The sequence below is a fragment of the Macaca mulatta genome, chromosome 10 (assembly GCF_049350105.2).
Source record: "Macaca mulatta isolate MMU2019108-1 chromosome 10, T2T-MMU8v2.0, whole genome shotgun sequence".
Classification (NCBI taxonomy): domain Eukaryota; kingdom Metazoa; phylum Chordata; class Mammalia; order Primates; family Cercopithecidae; genus Macaca; species Macaca mulatta.
Genome location: NC_133415.1, coordinates 57206693 through 57231255, shown reverse-complemented (window position 1 = coordinate 57231255; position 24563 = coordinate 57206693). Strand labels below are relative to the sequence as shown.

The 24563-nt window shown below is 38.3% G+C and overlaps 1 protein-coding gene across 1 annotated transcript; it reads left to right on the top strand.

Moving 5' to 3' along the window:
- The first annotated feature begins 271 nt into the window (after positions 1–271).
- On the top strand, positions 272–24473 carry LOC721761 (ankyrin repeat domain-containing protein 18B). The gene is made up of 9 exons (XM_077949056.1): positions 272–300; positions 7549–7678; positions 14490–14771; positions 15692–15903; positions 17209–17431; positions 21516–21617; positions 22081–22134; positions 24195–24199; positions 24311–24473. The coding sequence occupies exons 1-9, from the start codon at positions 272–274 to the stop codon at positions 24471–24473; spliced, it is 1200 nt and encodes a 399-aa protein (XP_077805182.1).
- Positions 24474–24563: the final 90 nt, after the last annotated feature.

The following is a 24563-nucleotide window of genomic DNA, read 5'->3' as shown; positions in this document are numbered from 1 at the left end:
GATACTATAGCTGCCTGTGATTTATGAGTTAGGCATTAGATCCCCATTTTCAAACGAAAGAGGGGTGGTAGGCTTCACATACAGTGGGAATGGAGTAATTACAGAGGGAGTTGTAGGAGCTTGAAGTCAGAGAGGGAGGTAGAGGCCTGTTTACCTAGGGCCTCAAAGGTCATTGGAATTTTACTTTTATTCTGAGATAGGAATCTGTTAGAAGGATTTGAACAGGTGATTAAATATGTTAGGAACTTTGAGGTTGAGTTGAGCTTCCAAGATGATTGAATGGTGGGATGAGTCTGTTGCGTAAGTAAGAATACCAATTAGGCAGGAAGATAACACATTCTGCATTCCTCACTGAACTCAGTAATAAATAAAAGTGTGTACACGTGATGAAAAGAAGGTGAATTAATGTGTGTGGTGATAATTTTCAAAGTAGGTACGTTAGAGTTCAATAGTCTTAACATAATTTAATAATAAGGCAATTAATCAGTAACAAAATTATTTTATCGGGTGGTTGTGAGACAACTTCAACGAGAAGTAGCTGATTCCCTTAAAAAATTAACTATGTTAGAGTCTCCACTGGAAGGTACATCACGTTGTCACATTAATTTGGATGAGACACAGGCCTCAAAGAAGAAATTATTTCAAGTGAAAAGTCAAGTATGTATGAAATTTAACATGTCGACAGTTATTCTGCAGCTGATTGAATTATATAACATGTTTTAGGATACTAATTTTGGCAGAAGCTTTTGTGTTTTAATTATAATTAATTATTTCCATTTTACTATGTTTATAATGTACTCTTCTTTTATATTGTGACTTTCATTCTACCATTTTGAAAAACCATTGTATACCTTTTCTATTGCAACACATGCCCTTGGAAAGGTTGAGAATTATACATCATTCCTCACAGAAAATTGACTTTTCTCCTGTTAAACAGTATTTTTAAGTAATTTTTGTGTTGCTCTGATGAGGCACGCCAGATTAAATCAGAGGAGAATGTTTAATGGAATGTTCCAGAAAATTATCTTATTTCTTCACTTTTGTGAATGAACACAGAATCTGTGTCTATTTATTTCACAGATTCTAGGTTAACTTGTACAGAAAGGCCACTATAATAGTCTTTGAAATGTACGTATTTTAGGTTTTTTACAAACCATTTGAAAAGTTAGGCATTTTCTTTATCTTTTATTTAAAATATACTATAAAACTGTAGAAATATTTAGATTTGATATAGTATGTACATCAAAAATTGAGAGTTGATAAAATTATCTTGGTCCTGCCATTGGATTTTAAAAATGGTTTCACTGATATAATTCACACATCAGATGGTTCAACAATTTAAAATGTGCAACTCAGTATTATTAGTATATTCACAGCATTTTCATCACCCTGAAAAGCAACCCCACATCTCCTAAGCATGACTGCAACCTTCCTCCGTGTCTCTTCACCTACCCCTGTTATAGGCAACCACCATCTACTTTTGTCTCCACAGGTTGGCCTGTTCTGTGTATTTCATATACATAGAGTTATACAATCTGTAGTCCTTTGTGACTGGCTTTTTCACTTAGCATAATATTTTCAGAATTCGTGCACATTTTGGCACACACTGGTAGTTTATTTCTTCTTATAGTTAAATGATATTCTATTGCATGACTATACTGGTTTTCCATTCATTCATCAGTTGATGGATCTTTAGGTTAGTTTCCACTTTTTAGCGATTATGAAAAATGCTGCTGCAAACATTCACTTACAGGTTATTATGTGGACATGTGCTTTTATTTTCCTGCCATTGAACTTTATCCTCAGAGTTAATTGGGCAGATTTCAGCACTTGTCTTGCTCATGCTATCCTTTCTGCCTTTTCAGTTTCTGTTCATCTAGCCTCATTCATCAGACCTGGCAGACGATTTTTTGTTTCATGAATTTTTCTATGACTGTTCTGACTCTCATTGACCTTATGTGTTAGCAATTGTTGTCTAGTCTGTGCAGAAAAATTGAGTCCTTAATTTTACATGGCTTTTTTATGGAAGATAATTTTATCTCATTATAAATGTGCTTAATGGGGGAATAATATATAATATGTATGCCACCTATCCTTGCATAAATTGAAAACATTTTAGCTTAGAAGATTTTAGCATACAATGAAGTACTTTATACCACACCAATTATTTCTTCTTTGAGACTTTGACACAGTAAGGTTTATATTCTAAATGTATTTTTAGCAATTAAATATCAAATCTAAACCAATGAGTCTAATAGAGGAGAATCGTTCAAATCCATGTTTATGTTTTTCTCACTATGAAAAGGAATCTAAATTGGCCTTTTTTCACTCCGCAGCCAGAACTGTATTTCTGGACTGCTACCAGTTTGTCAGCTGAACAGTTCTGGCTGCAGCTTGTCTGAGGAACAATAGCACAGCCCCTCAATCTGAGTGCTCAGCAGACGGCTAGTGAAGGCAGCACCACAGCAACAGTTGCTCAGAGGGAACTGATTCAGGAACCTCGATTTAGCAATAGAGCCTAGGGTTTTCCAGCTCAGTGTCTTTAGCCTGTCTCTGCTGGTCATGTCAGTTACACACTATTCAATCCAGGAGGTGCTATTTACATTGTAGTACATACATAGTCATTGCCTACTGAGTCACACAGATAGAAAAGTCAGTTATAAATTTTATGCCCCCCATTTGCTGCAGCTCTCAGTGGTGAGAAGAATGATTGAGTGCAGCTATAGGAAACTAGTTCCATTGGCATGCCACCTGCCTAACATACACAATTTTGTTAAGATATACAGATAGAATTATTATACTAATAGCAAATATTTTATGTAGCTCACTATGTTCCACGTGCTCTTCTAAGGGCTTCATGTTAGTCCCCAGTTAAACACCTGGTTGGGGGAGGTGACTCATGCCAGTAATCCTAGCATTTTAGAAGGCTGAGGCAGGAGGATCGCTTGAGCCCAGGAGTTTGAGACCAGCCAGAGCAATATAGTGAGACCCTGTCTCAAAAAAAAAAAAAAATTTTAAACACTTACTGAGGCATAGTGGTGCATGCCTGTAGTCCCAGCTACAATGGGAGGCTGTGGTAGGAGGGTCACTTGAACTTGGAATATTGGGACTGCAGTGAGTGGTGATCAAGCCTCTGCACTCCAGCCTGGGTAACAGAGTGAGACTCTGTCTCATAAGTAAAACGTTCTGTATAAATTCCCATAGAATTAAGTTAGACATCAGGCATAGAATTATTAGCCACTTGATGTCTGCCTTGAGTGTAAAACATGTAATAAGGGGCAGCTTTAAACCATTTCCATCAATAGCCTCTAACTTCTCAGGAAGGTTCTTATTTCATGAATTTCTAAGCAAGAGACTACCTGGATTAAGACATTTGGTGGATACCATTTTGAGATGAGGAATCTCAATTGGGAAGCAGGGAGACCTCTACTTGACTGGAGCTGCCAATGATATAGTTGAGTGTCCCCCTGAAAGAAACTTTAGAACAAGACTTTCATCATGCCACATCTCTATGGAAAAGGAAATTCTTTAAAAGAAAACAAAGGCAAACAATTGATAATCTGATTCTCATGGGAAAGTTTTCGTTATAAAAGAAAACAAGGACTGGGTGCCATGGTTCATGTCTGTAATCCCAACACTTTGGGAGGCTAAGGTGGGTGGGTTATCTGAGGTCAAGAGTTCAAAAACAGCCTGGCCAACATGGTGAAACCCTGTCTCTACTGAAAATACAAAAATCAGCCAGGTGTGGTGGTGTGCACCTGTAGTCCCAGCTGCTTGGGAGGCTGAGGCAGGAGAATCACTTGGACTCAGGAGATGGAAGTTGCAGAAAGCCAAGATGGCACCACTGCACTCCAGCCTGGATGACACAGTGTGACTTCATATCAACAAAAAATGAAAAACAAAGAAAAACAGTGTATACTGGTCCAAAAAAGAAGAAAGAAAGAAAAAAAGGACAAAGTATACTGGTCAGTATTGTAACAGTGAGATAGTCCCTCTTTGAGATTAGAAAATAACAGTATACTCAGAGTAGCATCAATAAGAACCAATGTAAAATAGACAAGATTCACTATCTACAAAAGTCATCTGCACCAAGTAGCAACGTATGAGTGTGTGGTTGAGAATATGGTCTATAATATGTGTCCTAGAAGGAAGAGGCCTCAAGAGAAAGGTCAGAGCTGGAAATGTAGATTAGGGAATCTAGGTCAAAGTTTTGAGGTTTTTCAGAGTCCTGAGAGAATTTAAAAAGTGAAATAGCATCCGGGTGTGGTGTCTCATGCCTTTAATCGCAGCACTTTGGGAGGTCAAGGCAGGCAGATCATGAGGTCAGGAGTTCAAGACCAGTCTAGCCAACATAGTGAAATCCCGTGTCTACTAAAAATACAAAAAATTAGCCAGGTATGGTAGCACATGCCTGTAATCCTAGCTACTTGGGAGGCTGAGGCAGGAGAATCACTTGAACCCAGGAGGTGGAGGCTGCAGTGAGTCAAGATCATGCCACTGCACTCCAGCCTGGGTGACAGTGGGAGAGTCCATCTCAAAACAAAAAACAAAAACTAAACAGAACAAAAACCAAAAAGGAGTAGAGCTGAACAACACAGGTTGCTGCATTTAGAAATGAAGTGGGGTCAGAGGAGCAGAGGGAGCATTTGGTCACCGCTCGCAGTTGCTGCTGAGTAAAGCGGAGTAAAGTCCTTGACGACCCTTGGAGTTTTTTATTGGAATTATTAAAAATCAGATTTCAGTATAAAAAACACAGTAAGTGATGAAAAATAGATTTCTGGATGAGACCATGTGTCATAGAGTCCAATGGAAGGGGAGAAACAGGGTAATAGAAAAGCCACAAAAAGTAGACAAAAGTTGTGCTTTTGTTTATTATAGAAAAAATAAACTTTATTTAAAGAGAAGTGGTTAAGAGAAAGAGAAAAACTGAAACCTATGGGTGAATACTTAGAATGACAGTATTTATCTCAGCCTGAAGATAGATGAGGATCAAAAATGTAACAGGAACTAGATAAGAGTTTTCTAAAACTCGTGTTAGTAAGACATAATTTAAGAAAACTTGGAATATCTTAAATATTAATGACAATGTTTCTAGAGTATCTTTAAAAACTAAATGTAAATATATAACTACTACTTTTTTTTTTTTTTTTTACTAACCCTTAGTATTTTATGTGTAAAAACCCTCATTTGTAACAAAGATTTTTGGCAGTTTAAATTTCAGAAAAGATAATGATGAAAGTATGAATCATTTTTAGCAGTATTAAGAAAAATTACTATTTTTGAAACCTGCCCTTCCTGGCATCGGGTTTATAAAATGCACTTTATACACCTGCCTAAATAAGTATTACTCATCCACTTATGAGAAAAATATTTGAGATAAAAGAGGGTCTCTAGATTTTACAAAAATAATTTTAAACATTTTTTTTAAGACTGAAGAAAAAAAGGAAGAATTAAGAAAACTTGTTGAGTTAATATCATCACTGGAATGTAATGTGAATCGAGTAAGAAAGAAAAATCATGAATTAGAACAAGAGGCAACTGGGTAAGGTTTTCCTATTGTAGAACATGTTAACCATTTATTAATTGATTTAACTCTAATTTTACTTGACTAAAACCTAGATACAAATTCACGTTATGTCTGTATTTTCATAATTAAACGAATTCTATTTTGAAATGTATTTTACAAGCTCACAACACAACTTTATAGGCATCTGCGTCGTGGGGGCGGGAGTCAGCTGAGCTGCTGGGGCAAGGTGAAAGTTTTTTGAAGCCAAAATATTATACTTATTTTATTTTATTATTTTTTTTTTTTTGGTGGAGAACAGAGTCTGGCTCTGTCTCCCAGGCTGGAGTGTAAAGGCCCGATCTTGGCTCACTGTAACCTATGCCTCCAAGCAATTCTCCTGCCTCAGTCTCCTGAGTTGCTGGGATTACAGGTGTGTGTCACCATGCCTGGCTAATTTTTGTATTTTTAGTAGAGACAGGGTTTTTCCAAGTTGGTCAGGCTGGTCTCAAACTCCTGACCTCGTGATCTGCCCGCTGCAGCCTCCCAAAGTGATGTGAGCCACCGCGCCTGGCCACTTACTCTTTAATGGTTTTGAAAACAATGACAAAGCCTTGGACAAGTAATGTCAAGTACACTCTTCATTATCTAGCTTGAATTTTGATTTCTGAAGATATTTTTGCTGTCTGTGGTCATTTTTTCTTCCCTTTGTAGTATCCTCTGCTGCATTCAAATTCTTTAAAGACCTATTTGTGTCATTCTTTAACATCAAAATTTACCTTGATATGTAGCTTATATTTTGTTTCTGCTTCTTTCTTTTTCTTTTAGATATAAAACATATTGGAAGTTTACTCATTTTACACGGTACCTCCGTTGTATACATGAAGTATACATGTTATAAAACTTCTGTTTTACATAAATAAATTTCATATATATATAAATATATGTAAAACCTAAAGAAAAAGTAAAATGAGCATTCACGTTTTGATCACTTTTTTTTTTAATGGAATGTGTCTTTGAAGCCCTGAACACAGCTACTTCTCTATTTATTTACTGAGCACTTAAGTTTGTTTTTGAATCTAATCGACATTTTTCTGACATTGCCTTTCTCTACATGGTTTTGTATCTCTTTCATTTTGTTGACATCATGTCAGCAAAGATCTCTAGATCTCTTCTTCAAAGTCTTTAAATCATCACACATCTCTCTGCCCCTTTCCCTTTTTCTAAAACGGCCTGTTTCCTTTTTCTCCTCAACTCAGATACTAAAGATGTTTTCTTCTCTTTTTCTACATTGAATGATCTCCTTGATGCTTTTTGTGTGTACTTTTTTCTCTTCTTATAGACTGCGGTCAATGGGTGTCAAAATGTATTTTTGTGTCTTTTTCAAACATATGTGTTTTACTTTTTTATCTTGGTTACTCATCTCTGGGTTATGGCTTATATTTAGTAATAGGTTATTTTACTTAGCATACCAACATGGATATGAATAGTTTATTTACAAGAAGTGTAGTTAGGCCAGGTGTGGTGGCTCACACTTGTAATCCCAGCACTTTGGGAGGCCAAGGTGGGTAGATCATTAGAGGTCAGGAGTTCAAGACCAGTCTGACCAGCGAAACCCCATCTCTACTAAAAATACAAAATGAACCAGGCGTGGTAGTACACGGCTGTGATCCCAGTTACTTGGGAGGCTGAGACAGGTGAATCACTTGAATCCAGGAGGCAGAGGTTGCAGTGAGCCGAGATCACACCATTGCACGTCGCCCTGGGCAACAAGAGTGAAATTCCATCTCAAAACAAAACAAAACAAAATGTATGGTTATAATATCACTTTACCTGCTATATATGCCATAAATTATTCTTCATATTATTTATCTAAGATTGTAATTTCATATAGAATGCTTTCAAACTATGTTCAGTTGAAACTGAAAGGATCATAGCTTATAGATTTGTTTCTTTGATATGCCATAACATAACATCTTTTTAAACAATTATTTAATAGTTACTTTTAAAAATACTTGACTTACTAACTATGTACATTTTTGCAGATATAAGAAACTCCTGGAAAGGACAATAAATATGTTATATGTATTTGGAAATGAAGACTTTGGTTTCCATGGAGACTTAAAAACTGATAAACTGAAAATGGATATTCTGATTAAGAAGCTAAACCATAAGGTGATTTCTTTTAAAAAAATTATTTTATCTTAAGGTCTAGATTACCTGAGCAAGGCATGCAGGTGTGTTACATAGGTAAACGTGTGCCATGCCATGGTGGTTTGCTGCACCTATCAATCCATCACCTAGATATTAAGCCCCACAGGCATTAGCTATTGATCTTGATGCTCTCCCTCCTGACCCCAACATGCCCCAGTGTTTGTTGTTTCCCTCCCCAAGTCCGTGTGTTCTCATTGTTCAGTTCCCACTTAAAAGTGAGAAGATGCAGTGTTTGGTTTTTTGTTCCTGCATTAGTTTGCAGAGGATAACAGCTTCAAGTTCATCCATGTCCCTGCAAAGAGCATGACCTCATTCGTTTGTATGGCTCCATAGTATTCCATGGTGTATATATACCACATTTTCTTCAACCCGTCTACGCTGATGGACATCTGGGTTGATTCCATGTCTTTACTGTTGTGAACGGTGCTGCAGTGAACATACAAATGCATGTGTCTTTATAATAGAGTAATTTACATTCCAACATACGGTAATTTTAAATCAGTTTTGGGATCAAAAATCACATAATTTGGGAAAATATTAATAATGAAAAAACCCAAATTCTGCCAAAATATGTTGAGAAAATAGAGGATAAATATATCTTTTCAGATTTTAAATGCATCAGGCTCTTAGTTAATCTTCCCCAGAACTGGGAAGACCTAGAAGGGGAGAGATTGGGCTACATTAATGAGGGCCATTTCAATCTCTTGGCCCTGCAGCGGCCATTTCAAAATATGTCAAAAATATATTTAGGGGTTAAATATTTTGATTTCCTTCAGCTTCTTCTCTCTGTGATGCTGGACCGGAATCGGGTTAGAAAGTGAGCCACATTATAAGAGTTAATAAAACCCATCTGATGAGATTTTATAGTTTGATTCTATAGTTTATAGTTTTATAGTTTGAAGGGATTCCCAGACCCTGTGGATAGAAATTGGAGCCAAAGAAAACAAGGTCTTATTCCTCAATATAAATCTCTCAGTGCTTTAAGCAGTGAAAGAAAGATTTTTCATTTAATTTTACTGAGTTGATACTAATGAAAAGAATAGTTTTCAAAACATGAATCCTTTTTTCTATAAAAAGGACATGCTGTTGATTCTCTTAGGCCTTGACCTCTGGCCAGTGATCTGAAACCAAGCAACACCTGTCTCCAGATCACTAGTACCAAAATCACTAGTACCAAATTAATTTGGAGTGGAGCATAACAGGTTTATTGAGAAATAATGAGCACACCATGCAATTCACTAATTATAATATACAATTCATTCACTTTCATATTTTGAGAGAGTTCTGCAGTCCTCGTTACAATCAATTTTAGAACATTTTCATCACCCTAAAAACAAACCCCACATTATTTAGCCATCTTCACTAGTTTCCCCTTCCTCCTTCAGCCCTAGGGAACCACCCACCTTCTTTGTATAGATTTGCCTATAAGCCTCTGAAATAAAAAGCAAGCGGTCTACAGTGACTGGCTTATTTCACTTAGCATAATTTTTCATGCTGCATCTGTGCTGTAGCAGGTATTGATGCAGAGTTTTTGCTCCTTAGTTCAGCTAAATCTGGGTTCTTCTGTCATGACCAGGAAAAATTAAGCACGAAGACACATTGAAGGGTGAGGAGGACAGAATTTATTAAGTGAAAGGAAAGTGCTCAGCAAAGAGAGGGGTCCTGCAAACAGGTTTCCACCTCACAATTGAATACCAGGAGCACATGAGCTGAAGTGGTCAGGCTCCTCCCCTGCATAAGGCGGGAATTCCTGGTGACTCCTCCCCATCCCGCCAGTGCTTGTAGGCCTCCAGTCCTCTGCCGGCATGTCCAGGCAAGACAAGTCCAGGTTCCCTTATCTGCACATAACATTGCAGAAATATCTATTCAAAATCTTTGCCCATTTTTTAAATTGGGTTATCTTGTTGTTTATGAATGGCAGACATTCTTTATATGTCCTATATATGTAAGTCCCTTATCAGATATATGCTTCTCAAATACTTTCTTCTACTCAGTGTCTTACCTTTTCACTTCTTGATACTGTCTTCTCAGGCACAGCAGTTTTCAATTTTGAAGTCCATTGAATCCATTTTTCCTTTGGAGTCATAGCTAAGAAAACACTGTGAAATGCAGTCACAAAGATTTATTCCAGGGTTTTCTTCTGAGGGTTTTATAGTTTTAGCTGTTACAGTTAACTGTTTTGAGTTAATTTTTAAATAAGATATCTGGTCCAGCTTTATTTATTTTTTGCATATGGATACCCAGTTTTCCCAGCACCATTTGTTGAAAAGACTATTCTTTTCCCATTCTGTTCTTTTGTTAACCTTGTATAAAATCAATTGACTGTAAATGTGCAAGTTTATTTTTAGATTATCAACTCTTAGCTTGTTTATGTCTATTCTTATGCCAAGGCCAAATCAAATTTAATGAGGAGTTTTTTTCCATCATATTGCATATTACCAGATGTCTTATGTCATAATAAAAATTAAATGTAGTGGAATATCTTTAACTTCACTTTTTGTGTCTCGAAGATGTCTCTGGCCAGCTTATACCTTACTTAGTCTAAGACATGATGGGAAGTCAGGCTTACAAGACACACTTGATTTCTTTTTTTCTCCATTCCAACCTTTAGTCTCTTTTCCATTGCTCCACTCTATAGTTGTATTTGCGGAAAGTTTTGATCACAGGATATGCTGACATAGTCTAATATTTAGTGCATTATGTTTTGCTAATTCATTGTACTTCATAGAATCTTCCATAGCTGTCTACCATCCAGGAAGGAGAAGTTTAAGTCTGAGCTGCCAGCTTTCCTCAGTGGAAATCAAGTGAAGTCATCATCTTTCAGTTCGCAGATCCTCTTTCCACCTGGTAGCTGGTTCTCTCGGGTAGCACTGTGGCTAATACTTTTCTTGGTGCCAATCTTGCATTCTCAGAAACCACAGTTCCCTGTATTGACCTCCTTTTGCTGAAACAGAGATGCACAGCTCTGCTTTCTAGCTCAGTAGATGATTCTTGGAATATAAAGTTTAATTCATTCCAAGAAAAAGTCTTAGGAGTGCAGCACTTCAAAATCAGGTAATGTTCAGGCAGTTTATCAGAGACACATAGTAGATTAGTATTTTGACTTTTGAAATTTCAGAGTGTGCTATAGAGACACATTGTGGCATAACATAGAGATGGGATGGTCTTAACTTCTCCATACAAACAAGCTTGAAGTAAGGTGAAGGAGAAATTGCATTTGATGTCTTAGCACTCAAAGCGTGCTGTTTATTTTGCTTCTTTGAAGACTAAAAATCATTCCATAATGTTCTCCTTATTTCCTCACTGAGAAAAGGAAAATGAAAATTGAACACTAGATCGATTAATAAATACTCAAAGCTTCTTCTTTTAGGATTTTAGTTCATTGAAATCAGGTAAATGTCTGATTTTGGTTATGTAACCAAGTATTTCTAGTTGTTTCTCAAATCATATGTCTTCTTGCTTCCCAGTCTGGTCTCCTAACTTGAGGGGAAATTGTAAGGAGACACCCTGGCCTTGTTATCAGAGCTCATAATTGAAGGGGGTTTTAGGAAAAGTTCCTCCTCAGCAGCTTCTGTCTCTCTCCTGGTTATCTGCTGCTTCTCAGTAATGTTTGCCATCAGTGAATAAATCTCAACATTTATTAGATCCTACTTTAAAGGAGACTCTTTTCTGCTACACAAGTTATGTTTCCTGTCCTTTATTTTTCTAACAATTACCCAGAGTTTTGTGACTTACAAGAAAAACATTTTGTTTGTTCATGAACCTGTGGTTTGGAAAAAGCTTGGCCAGGAGAGCTTGTCTCTGCTCCCCTCAGCTTCTCTAGGAACAGCTGATCATTTGGGGAAATGGAATCATCTGAAGCTTTGCTCACCCACGTGTTTGATGGCTGATACTGGCCATTGGCTGGAACCTTGGTTGGGGCAGGCAGCATGAACACTGACCCTGGCACTGCCAGGCTGTCTTTGTGGCCTGATCTCTCTCACAATCTCTGGGGGCTGAGTTCGAAGGGAAAGCAGTCTGAGATAGGGAAGCCACATGGCATCCCTTTTACTGCATTCTATTCATTAGAAGGAAGTCAATAAGGTTGGCCCATATTCTGTTTTTAAATGGGATGAATATAGCCTCGCTTCTGTTCTAATTGACATATATATATATATATATATATAAATATATATATACACACACACATAATTATGGCCATAGAGTGACATTTTGATACATGTACATAGTGTGTAATGATCAAGCTAACTAGCACATTTACTACTTCAGTCATTTTTCATTTCTTTGAATTATGAACATTCAAAATCTTCTGGCTTTTAAAAAACATACTATAAATCATAGCCATATTCACCCCACAATACCACAGAACACCGGAACTCATTCCTCTTATCTAACTGTAATTCTCTATCCATTAACCAGCCTCCCCTCTCCTACTTCTGTGAGCTTTTTTGTTGTTGTTAAGAGACAGGACTTTTCTAGTGTAGTCTGGGCTCTGGGCAACTGTAGTCATCCAGATTGGAGACAGTGGTTTGATCATAGTTCACTGTAGCCTCAAACTCTTGGGCTCACATGATCCTCACACCTCAGCCTCCTGAGCAGCTGGGATTATGGGCATGCAGCACTGCACCTGTCTGATTTTTGACTTTGTAGAGATGTCTCCCTATGTTGTCCAGGGTGCACTGGAACTTTTGGCCTCAAGTGATTTTCCTGCCTTGGTCTTTTAAAGTGCTAAGAAATAACAGGCATCAGCCATGTTACCCAGCCCTCAGTTTTTCTTCAGCTCCCACACATGAGTGAGAATGTGCAGTATTTATCTGCACTTAACATAACATCCCTCAGACTGATCCACGTGGCCACAAATAACAGGGTTTAATTCCTTTATATGGTGAATAGTATTCCATTGTGTATGTGTACCACAGGATTTTGTCCATTCATTTGGTTAGTTGACATATAGGTTGATTTGATACATTAGCTGTTGTGAATAGTGCTACAATAAACATGTGAGGACAGGTATCCTTGTGATCTATTGTTTTCTTTTCTGTTGCCTGAATACCCAGTAGCGGGGTTGCTGGGTCCCTGGGCAGTCCCATTATTAGATTTTTGAGAAAAACTCGTGTTGTTTTCTGTAGTGGCTGCACTAATTTACCTTCCCACCAACAGCATGTAAGAGTTTCCTGTTCTCCGGAGCCTCACCAGCATTTGTTATTTTTCTATCTTTTCAATGACAGCAATGTATTCAAATTGAAGCAAGATTATATCACATTGTAGATTTGATTTATATTTCCCTGAGGATTAGTGATACTGAACATTTTAAAATTTATTTGTTGGCTATTTGTAGTTCTTTTTTCTAAAAACAAGTATAGTTAGATATTTTGTTCGATTTTGAACTCAGATTTTTTTTTTAACAGTCAAGTTGTTTGAGTTTCTTGTACATTTTACATATTAGTCCCTTATCAGATGAATAGCTGACAATATTTTCTCCCACTCTACAGGTTTTCTCTTCACTCAGTTGTTTGCTGGCCAGAAGCTCTTTAGCTCAATGTACTACCATTGGTCTATCATTTGTTTTTTCCTATGCTTCTGATGTCTTACCCATAAAAATCTTTGTGCAGACTAATGTCCTCAAGCATTTTCCCTATATTTACTTACAGTAGTTTGATAATTTGGGGCCTTACATTTCAGTCTTCAATTGATTATGAGTTTCTTTTTTATATGATGTTACAGAGGAAACTAGTATCATTCTTCCCCATATGGATATGTAGTTTTCCCAGTGCCATTCATTTGAAGAGACTGTCCTTTCCCCAATGTATGTTCTTGGCACCTTAGTCCAAAATCAGTTGGCTTTAAATATGTGGATTTATTTCTGGGTGCTGTATTCTATGGCCTTTACCCCAAGAATCATGACTTCTTAAAATGCAATTCAAATTGTCCTGAAACATTTGCAGTCTAAGGAAAGGCTTATGGCATTGAATCCTTATTTACAGGATTCATTATTTTGTGTATTTTTGAAATACGGTCTTTGTCTGTCATCCAGGCAGAAGTGCAGTGGTGTGGTCATAATTCACTGCAGCCCTGAACTCTGGGTACAAGCCATCCTTTTGCCTCAGTCTCCCAACTAGCTGGCTCTACATGCATAAGCCACCATGCCCAGATAATTAAAAATAAGTATATACACACACACACACACACACACACACACACACACACATATATATAGACATGGGAGTATCACTATTTTGCTCTTGCTGATCTCAAATTCCTGGCCTCCAGTGATCTTTCTGCCACAGCCTCCTAAAGTGCTGGAATTACCGGCATGAGCCACCATCCCTAGTATAGAGTATTAAATTATTTTCAAAGTCTTATTCCCAGAGCCATTTATTGACTTTGGCCTAAATCACCCACTATGATATGTCTGACACCGTTTTGACATATTATGGGGAGTGAGGATGAGGGAGGGGGTTAGACACTTTTCACTGAGAGATCACTTAGTGCCATTGAAGGAGGAACAGAAATGTATTATCAGGAAAATAAAAGTCAGATGAAGTGCAAAAGTTCTCTGGAAAGATGATGACAGTAAAGCATATATTTTTGTGACTCATGGTAGCTTTAACTTTGCTCTTAAAATTCAGAGTAATTTAAGGCTTTACATTTGAAGAATGTACTGTGTTACAGATAACATTTTATTGCAAGTAAATACTTTTCAAAATTTGCTATTGGTTTTGTATTAGATTATTCTTAGTCTATATCAAACTATATTATTTTATTCATGCAGTTTGATGATCTTATGGCAGAGAAGGAAGCTGTATCTTCAAAATGTGTCAGTTTGGTGAAAGACAATCAAGTTCTTCAACAGGAGTTATTATCTATGAGAAAAGTACAACAGGAATGTGAAAAACTTGAGGAGGATAAAAAGATGTTGAAAGAACAAATATTAAATCTTAAGACACATATGGAAAACAATATGGTAGAACTTGGCAAAGTACAAGAATATAAATCAGAGCTAGATAAAAAGGCAATGCAGGCAATAGAAAAATTAGAAGAAATCCATTTACAGGTTAGTTTTTTAAATCAGGTAAGTTTATCTGTAATGTGCTTTCATTTATTTCACTGCAAACTGTATTTTGGATATGTATATATTGTGTTTCTTCTGCCTCTCTTGTAGCAATTTGCTTTGTAGAGTTCTAGAAAAAAATGGCATCTGTTTTTTCTTTTAAACATTTAAATTTCCATTATTACTATAACAAGATCAATCTTTCAGAGTAATGATTCTCACTATGGAGTCATTTGATGATTAAGACCAGTTGGCATAAGAAAAAATTGTGATTTAGAGATTATGTGATACTTTTAAATTGGTCTTAAGCTACATTGTTCTTTGATCACTTTTTAAAATTATGAATGCATTCTATTACTTCTTGTATGACCAGATTACATTAACAGTAACATAATTATGATTTCAAATTTGTATAAATCAGACTTAATTCTGAATTCAGTTATTAGTTTTTTTGATATTGCTGATAAATATGTTAAGCGCCAGCCTTTTTTTTTTTTTTTTCTTTTTTTGAGACAGAGTCTTGCTCTGTCAGCCAGGCTGGGGTGCAGTGGCCGGATCTCAGCTCACTGCAACCTGCACCTCCCGGGTTTACACCATTCTCCTGCCTCAGCCTCCCGAGTAGCTGGGACTACAGGCGCCCACCACCTCGCCCGGCTAGTTTTTTGTATTTTTTTAGTAGAGATGGGGTTTCACCGTGTTAGCCAGGATGGTCTCCATCTCCTGACCTCATGATCCACCCATCTCAGCCTCCCAAAGTGCTGGGATTACAGGCTTGAGCCACCGCGCCCGGCCCAGCCTCTTTTTTTTTTTTTTTAACATATTCAAAATTGCTCTTTGAATCACTGACTCAAAATGAAAGGCAAAAAACATATGGTAATTAGGTTATAATTGTTTTAAAAATGTATTCTTTTCATTCATTTTAGACACAAGCACAACATGAAAAACAATTGGAGCAGTTAAGCAAGGATAACATGGCTTCACTAAATAAGAAGGAACTCATGCTTAAAGATGTGGAATGTAAATTCTCCGAAATGAAAACTGCTTATGAAGAGGTTACAACCGAATTGGAAGAATATAAGGAAGCCTTTGCAGCAGCATTGAAAGCTAACAATTCCATGTCAAAAAAAATAACAAAGTAAATCAAAACATACAATTGTAGGAAATGAATTAAGCTCACTAATTTGTTTTGAAAACATAATTTTTAGTGAGATGGCTTCAGGAGATTAGTACGAAGTGAATGCTAATTTGATAATGTAATTTTGGAAAATAATGTTAGTAAATAATCTTACCTTTAAAATATTAGTCAAGGATAATGTCTGTCCCATTTCTATTTTTTATTTTTATTTTTTTGCTTTTGTATGACTTTTTTCCTCTGAAAACTCTCATGTAGTTAATCTGATCTGTTAGTTTTTGTCACTAAGTATTTTTGAAGATTTATAATTCATAAAGCGATCTTGTTATAAAATTACTTGTCAGAGTTTCCCTAAATAGAAAGATTAATGAGTTTAATTTATTCTTTGGTAGATCACAACCTACACCCAAAGTGTCGAGTGGTACTGCTACTCTGGGCACAATCGTTTTTAATTGTGATTTTTAGTGTTATCAATAGACGGTGTCTCAAGAAAGACTATTTGTGTAACATTTTCAAGATGTTACAGAAAGGCATCCTTGTGAAATAGGGAATAATTATCAAGGAATTTAAAGAAGTGTAATTCACAAAGTCGTTAAAAAGTAACACCTTGTTCAGCCTGAAGATTTGTGTGGAAGGCAGAAAGAACAAGCCCCCCACTCCAGTGCCTTGGTCACAGTGCTGGGGGCTAATTGCCTTCAGCGCTGCTTTAGTTCTTTTTATTCCAAGCCACACCATCTAGTTCTCCCCAGGAGCTGTTACTCTGAGTTCTTCCTCAGTGCCAAATGCTTAATTGTTCCCAGATAATGGGTGAAATGTACAAGGGTGAAACCTAAAATTTCTTTACTAAACAGAACTATTCCTAGATTTTTTTTTTGTTCATTTTACAACATGATGTTTTGATATAATGATTTCCAGTGAAGTGGTTCTTATACTCCAACAAATCAACATATTCATTTTCCCGCATAGTTACCCTTTAAATACAAGTATTTCTAATGGAATCTTTAGAATCGCACAAGTGGAGCCATTTTAGAAAGCAGCAAGTTTCACCTGGTGAGCCGTGCATCACTGACAGCCATTTCTCTCCCCTGTCTACTTTGTTTGAACTGCTTGTTCAGTATAAATTACCTTAGAAACACGGGTGCTTCTTTAGGCTTACAACAGGTATGCTGTCACACATCTTCGGTGTGAAAACACCGTTTAGTGGGTACTTTGGTTTACTCTCAGGGCAACGTTTTAAAAACTGCAAGTCATTAAGAATCATTTAAGGAAAAATGAAATACTAAGCATTTGTCTTTGCTGTCTTTACAGATCGAATAAGAAAATAGCAATGATCAGCACCAAGCTCCTTATGGAGAAAGAGCGGATGAAACACTTTCTCAGCACTCTTTCTACAAGGCGAGACCCAGAGTCACCTTGTGTTGGAAATCTTACTAGTAGAGGACTCAACAGAAAATATATTCCCCAAATGCCCATCAGAATTCCTACTTCAAACCCACAGACTTCAAATAACTGCAAGAACTACTTCACTGAGGTTAGTTATATGATCGTTTCTCTTTTGGCTTTCATTTCTCTAATATAATTCCTCTTTGTAATTTGGTGAAATACTGAGTTCTGTTGACTTATGCATGTTAAGTAAAGATCATAATTAGCTATGTTAACACAGAAAGGAAACGGGAACTTTTCATTTTTTAATTCCCTGGAGCTCCCATTTTCAAGAGATACCCATTTCCTAGCTTTATTCAATACATGTGACTAAACTGACACATTTAAAATGTCTTTAAAAGCTGCATTTAAGTTAGGTTTTAGAAATTGCATGTTATTGCCTAATAACTGACGATATACCTTGAGATGCTTTGGCTTACTCTCTAATTCTAGTTTAGTTGCAGTGCATACTACCGCCTTTTTTTTTTTTCTTTTCTTTTCTTTTTTTTAATACAGTGTCTCACTCTGTTGTCCAGGCTGGAGGGTCGTGGCACCATCTCGGCTCACTGCAACCTCCACCTCCCAGGTTCAAACGATTTTCCTGCCTCAGCCTTCCAAGTAGCTGAGACTACAGGCGCCCACCATTACACCCAGCTAATGTTTGTATTTTTAGTAGAGAAAGGGTTTCACCCTATTGGCCAGGCTGTTCTCAAACTCCTGACCTTGTCATCTACCTGCCTCAGCCTCCCAAAATGCTGGGATTACAGGCATGAGCCACTGCGCCCAGCCCATGTCACTTTTAAAGTTTGTTTGCAGCAGACGCCACGGTGACTCATGCCTGTAATCCCAGCACTTTTGGAGGCTGAGGCAGGTGTGTCACAAGGTCAGGAGTTCAAGACCAGCCTGGCCAAGATGGTGAAACCCCATCTCTATTAAAGTACAAAAAAATATTAGCCGGGTGGGGAGTGGGCACCTGTATTCCCAGCTACTAGGGAGTCTGAGGCAGAGACTTGCTTAAACCTGGGAGGCAGAGGTTGCAGTGAGTCGAGATCACACCACTGCTCTCCAGCCTGGGTGACAGGGCAAGACTCCATCTTGAAAATAAAAACTTTTAAAAAAGTTTATTTGCACCATCTCAACTCTTCCCACCCATAATCACAACTGAATGATTGGCATCCAAACACTTTACCACATATGGATGTTTATTATTTAGTAGAATCCAATTTAATTGCATTTTATGAATTAAACAAAACCCTAAAATGTTAATTTCCTTTTTTATGTTAAAAGCTTTGTGCTTGGCCAGGCGCGGTGGCTCAGACCTGTAGTCCCAAGGCCTAGAAGTTTGGGACGCTGAGACAGGTGGAACACCTGAGGTCAGGTGATTGAGACCAGCCTGGCCAACATGATGAAACCTGTCTCTACTAAAAATACAAAAATTAGCAAGGCATGTTGGCAGGCATATGTAATCTCAGATACTCGGGAGACTGAGGGAGGAGAATCACTTGAACCCAGGAGACAGAGGTTGCAGTAAGCCAAGATCATACCACCGCACTATAGCCTGGGTGATGGAGACTATCTCAAAAAAAAAAAAAAAAAATCGGTTTGTGCCTTTCTTACATAAGAGTACGTCCTCTGACTATAAAAATCCTGGAAGAAATCCTAGGAAATGTTCTCCTGGATATCATGCTTGTCAATTAATTTATGGCTAACTCCTCAAAAGCAACTGCAAGAATAACAAAATTGACAAGTGTGATCTAATTAAGCTAAAGGGCTTCTGCACAGCGTGAGGAACTATCACTGGATTAAACAGATAGCCTAAATAATACAAGAAAATATTCACAAACCATGGATACAGCAAATGTTTATTATCCAGAATCCATAAGAGACCTAAACAAATCAACAAGTGAAAAATAAATAACACCGTTAAAGCTGGGCAAAGGCCATGAACAGACACTTCTCAAAATAACATATGTAAGTGGCCAACAAACACATTAACAAATGCTTACCATTGATAATCATCAGAGAAATGCCAAATAAAACATCAGTGAGATACCATTTCACACCAGTCAGAATGACTTTTGTTAAAAAGTAAAAACATATATATATAAACATATATATATATATGTTGGGGAGACTGTGGAGGAAAGGAAACACACACTGTTGGTGGCAATATAAATTAGTTCAGCTGCTATGGAGAGCAGTTTGGAAATTAAGTACTAAGAATGATCGTTGGATGAAGCAACCTCATTACTCTACTAGGGGTATGCCTAAAGGACAATAAATCATTGTAACATAAAGATGCATGAACATGTGTGTTCATTGCAGCACTATTCAAAATAGCAAAGACATGGAGTCAATCCAGGTGCATCCAAGGTAGATTGAAAATCCAAGCTAGATTGGAGAATTCCATATATACAATGGAATACTTTGCAGCCATGAAAAGAACAAAATCAGGCCCTTTGCAGCAACGTGGATACGGCTGGAATCTACTACCCTACTCAAACTAACACAGAAACAGAAACCAGATATCTCCTGCTTTCACTCATGTGAGAGCTACACATTGGGTGCACATTATCATAAACATGGGAATAATAGACACTGAGAAATAAGAACGGGGAGGGACAGAGTGGGCCAGGGTTGAAAAACTACTTATTGGGTCATATGCTCACTACTTGTGTGATGTGTTCAATTGTACTCCAAATCTTGGCATGCCTCAATATACCTTTGGAAAAAACCTCCACAGGTACCACCTTAATTGAGAATACAAACTAGAAAAAAAAATTAATAAAAGAAAAATTTACCATAAAAAAGTTTAGTATAAGTAGAGAATAGAAATTTCTTTTTAAGATAAAAATTTATTGGAGTAAAAAAACAGATTAAACTTTTATAAAGGGGAGAGTTCTGCTAAGAATTTCAAAGTAATGCATTCATTGTAAAAGATGACTTTAATTTTCTTTTTCTTTTTTGAGAAAAGGTCTCACTCTGTTGCCAGTCTGGAGTGCAGTGGTGCAATATTGGCTCACTGCAACCTCCAACCCCTGGCTTCAAGTAATTTTCCTGCCTTAGCCTCCCAAGTAGCTGGGACTACAGGTGTGGGCCACCACGTCTAGCTAATTTTGTATGTTTAGTAGAGACCAGGTTTCCTCATGATGGCCAGGATGGTCTCGATCACCTGACCTCGTGATCTTCCTGCCTTGGCCTCTCCAAGTGCTGGGATTCCAGGCATGAGCCACCACACCTGGCCATTGTTTAACCTTTGTACTAATAAACACCACCTTTCTAAAATTATGTATATGCAATAGACCAATATTAACTGTGTTTTTGTCCAATTACTCTAAGCAACATTACACAGATACATCCTCTGTTATCTAAATTAAAATAAGTAGAAAATTTACTTTATGTATGTGATTATTTTTCTTTTGAAGCAAACTTCAAGTTATGTCTAGTCACTAAAAATACTAAAGACCACAATTTGTAAGTGATATATTATTTTCATGATAATGTTTTTTGTTTAACTTAAACATTATTATTATTTTCACTTATTTTAGATGGAGCTGGACTGTGTAGAACAAATAATTAGAGAGACAAAGAGAAGTATGTTACCAAAATTTATTCCTTAAATTTAGGTTTATTTTAGAAACAAAATTTAATAACAAATGGCATTCCTTTTCATTGTTGGGTTAGTAGATACCATCTTAAGTATTTTTCTCTTATGCACATCTAATGAAAGATATGAAAACAAAAACTTCCACAGAGAAGACTGTCCTTGTGCACCATAAATTCATCACATCCCATAGCTTCAAAAATTCCCAAGAAGTCTATGCATCTCTTTTTCACTGGCTCTACACTTTCTTAAGTTTTGCCATCCTCATGGAACTGTCAGCCAGCACCCTGAAACGATTCTCAGAAAACAAAGGCATCATCAAGTTCTCAGGGTTTTGGTAGAGATTGAAGGCCAACAGATGTCAAATTCATTCAGAAATACTTAGCTGAGCAATAACCCTTCGTAGGCAGTCACTTCACAAGTGACATTTTAAATCTCCTGTCATTTACTGTGTCATTGGCTTATGTCTGTTCTCAGGAAAAGTTCCAACTTTTTCACCATGAAATAAAAACACCCACATCAATGTGATTCCTGTCAAGTTACTCAACCTTGTCTCTCACCACTTACTGCACTCTGCCCTTTGCTCTAGCGCCAAACTGGACGGAGCGGAACTCTGCAGGGCTCTTCCCCACCTCAGGCTCTTTGCCTGCACCTCTTCCCTCTCTCTGATGAGCTTTTCCTTGTCCTTCAGGTATCAAGTTATATTATCTCCTCCACCAGAAAGCCCATGATATTGACATAAAAGTGGGATAGAGGACCCTTCTGTGTGTTCCAGTAGTGCCCTGCTGTATACCTCTTGTGTATCCATGACTCTATATGGACATTGTCTTGTCTGGTTTTTTTGGGTATAGCTTATGACTGTTGGGAGGTGGACCATACCATCTTCATCTTGAAATTCTAGTGCTGGTTCTAGAATCTTAGCACGTGTCTGTTGAGTAGATGAATGAAGAATGAAAAAGCTCTGATATTTAAACACAATTAGATTTAATGTCATGTGTAAATTATTTAATAATAATTTTGTATTGTAAATGTACATACATATTTCTCATTCTTATTAACTCTGATAAAGTTCTCAACTCTTTAGTTTTTAAAATCACACTGAGCTAACCAAAGTGTTTTAGGTAAAGAACATAATTCTTTGTTTTTCTTTCCAGCTGTTGCTGTGTTGGACACTTTCACCCGTCTACTTTCTTCTGCAGAATCCACTGGTAAGCCACGTCTAATCAAGAGAATATTTAACCATAAAATCATAAGGACAAATTTTGTGATATAAAAGATTATAAAACTTTATTACTGGGCTATTTACACAACATTTTAATTGTTTCTCATAAAATATACAACATCACAATCTTTACTGAAGTAGGATATTTTTGTATCATATGTATGAAGATAACTTGTAGGGTATTTTAAATGATGTTTTTCAGTCTCCTTCAGTTTTAAGTGGATCTTGAAGATGAAAACCAGTATTATTGAGTTTGACATACTCAAATTGCCCAAATGCCAGCTATTTAAACAGCCAAACAACCAAGTCATCATTGATTCTTTAGTAAAGGTCATCGAAGACTTATTTGCATATCACAGTTTTTATTACTTAGGAGACCTAAGGAGTACCTGCCAGGCTTGTCCATGCTAATGTTATGATTTTCTTTTTCTAGTTGAACCGTATTTTGTGTGGTGATGATCTGAGGCTCTGTAAATATCTGGTTACTCCTCAAAACACACTAGATTTGGCATTTCATGGATGACTTGTGTTTGAACAATTATTACTGCAATGGTTGCCAGGTGATTATTTTCTGATTCTCTTCTTTGTCCTACATGGAGAAATAAAACCAATAAATAAGGGAGAAGGGAAAGCTCATGTTTCTGGTGCTCCAATTCCCCAAGATTAGGCCAGTGGTAGATATTCTAAGCTGACTCTTTATGTCTTTTTGATTGGTGCCTGTTACTCTGTCAGCACTTTTTTACTTTCTGGCACAAGATGTTCTAAGATAATCTTGTGTTTTCTCTGCCCCAGCCCTGAAATGAGTGATTTTTTTTGGAATCAGAGGTGGAGCCACTGAGGAAGTATAGGCGAGCCCTCCCCAGCATGTGCTCACTGGTCCTCAACAGAAAAACAGCTGCTGCATCCACTGAGGTACCAAGAAACTAGCAAAGGGCCTTCTGGCTGTCTGGGGTCAGTCCTCATGTGGTCCCTGGCTCAGCCTCAAGGGTTCTGGGTTAGTCTCCCTGCAGCCTCTGTGCTGTGTCTCTAGATCGGGCTCTGCGGGAAGGGCCCCGGGAGACCCAGCAGCACAGGGTGTCTCGTCTGCCAAATGTCCCTCCCTTCCTCCCACTCTGACACTCAGGAATAGGGTAGATGGGGTTTCCAGGCTGTGCCAGGCCACCTCACTGTCTCCTCTGAGATGAACCCTGAGGGCCTTGGGGGATGAGTGTGAAGCTGGCTACCTGGAGCCTGAGGCTGACTGTCTCTCCCTGTGTCTTGGAGGAGAGGCCTTGTCCCAAAAAAACCCCCAGGGCCTGACCCCTGGGCATGCATGCAGGGAGGGAGGGTCTGTGGGCTAAGGGGGGGCATGGTAATGAGACTTTAAGCAGCACTGCTCAGGGGCTGGGTGGGTAGACCGTGGTCAGAAATGACCTGGTCATTAGGACCTAGTCAGTTTGTACCTGATCACCAGGGGCCTGGTTAGTGGTGTTCTCCTCAGTAAAGTTCTCATCAGTGGGGACCTGGCAACCTAGTCATTGGAAGCCTGGTCAGTGGGGACATGGTCAGTGGGGGTCTTATTAGTGGGGCCTCATCTGTTGGAACATAAACAATGAAAAACTGGTTGGTGGAGCCTATACAGTATACCAGGGGCCTGGTCAGTGTGGGGCCTTAGTGGCTTGGAGCTTGGTCAGTGAGGGCCTGGTCAGAGGGGACTTGGTCCGCTGGGGACTGATCCATGGAGATTTGTTCAGTGAGGGATGGGGGGGCGACAACCTGGGAAATTGTGGTCTTGTCAGTGGGAACCTGGGCAGTGGGGACCAGGTCAGTGGGAAATTGGTCAGTGGAGTCTGGCCCATGAGGCCGATTAAGTGTGAGCCTGGTTAGGAAGACATGGTCAGTTGGGACTTGGTCAGTGGGACCTGGTCAATGGAGGAGTGGTCATTAGGGTCCTCGTCAGTAGGGATCTGGTCAGGGGCGGCTGGTCAGTAGGAATGTGGCCATCTGGCCACTGTGTGACCTCAGGCAGAGGGTTTGTCTGTGGAGTCTCCTTGCTTCCATCTGCAGGGAAGGTGAGTCAGGGCACCCTGGCAGGTGGTTGGTAAAAGAAGATGAGAAGATGTGTTGTATCCAGCACTGTTTGGCAGACCTACAACTTTACACAGGACCTGTATTCCACCTAGAGAGGATGCCAGCCCTTTCTGCTCTACCCGGTGCCCCTCCTTTGTCTGCATCCCCAGGACCCCCATGGATGGGGAAGGCAGAGATTGGAGAGCACCTGTAGAGGCTCTAATGCTGGCCACGGGCCCTGGTTGTGACAGTGGTGAGACCTGGGTGCTCCCCTGAGTGTAGAAGCTAAGCCTGGCCAGAGAAGCAAGACAAACACACACATACGCACACACACAGGCACACACACATGCACAAACCCACTGCATG

Bases quoted from the DNA above. Each gene is read 5' to 3' on its own strand.
- LOC721761 (XM_077949056.1), top strand. From the start codon at position 272: ATGATTGAATGGTGGGATGAGTCTGTTGC. The intron at 14,772-15,691 runs GTTAGTTTTTTA...CATTCATTTTAG, and splicing joins TAGAAGAAATCCATTTACAG to ACACAAGCACAACATGAAAA. The intron at 15,904-17,208 runs GTAAATCAAAAC...CTGTCTTTACAG, and splicing joins ATGTCAAAAAAAATAACAAA to ATCGAATAAGAAAATAGCAA.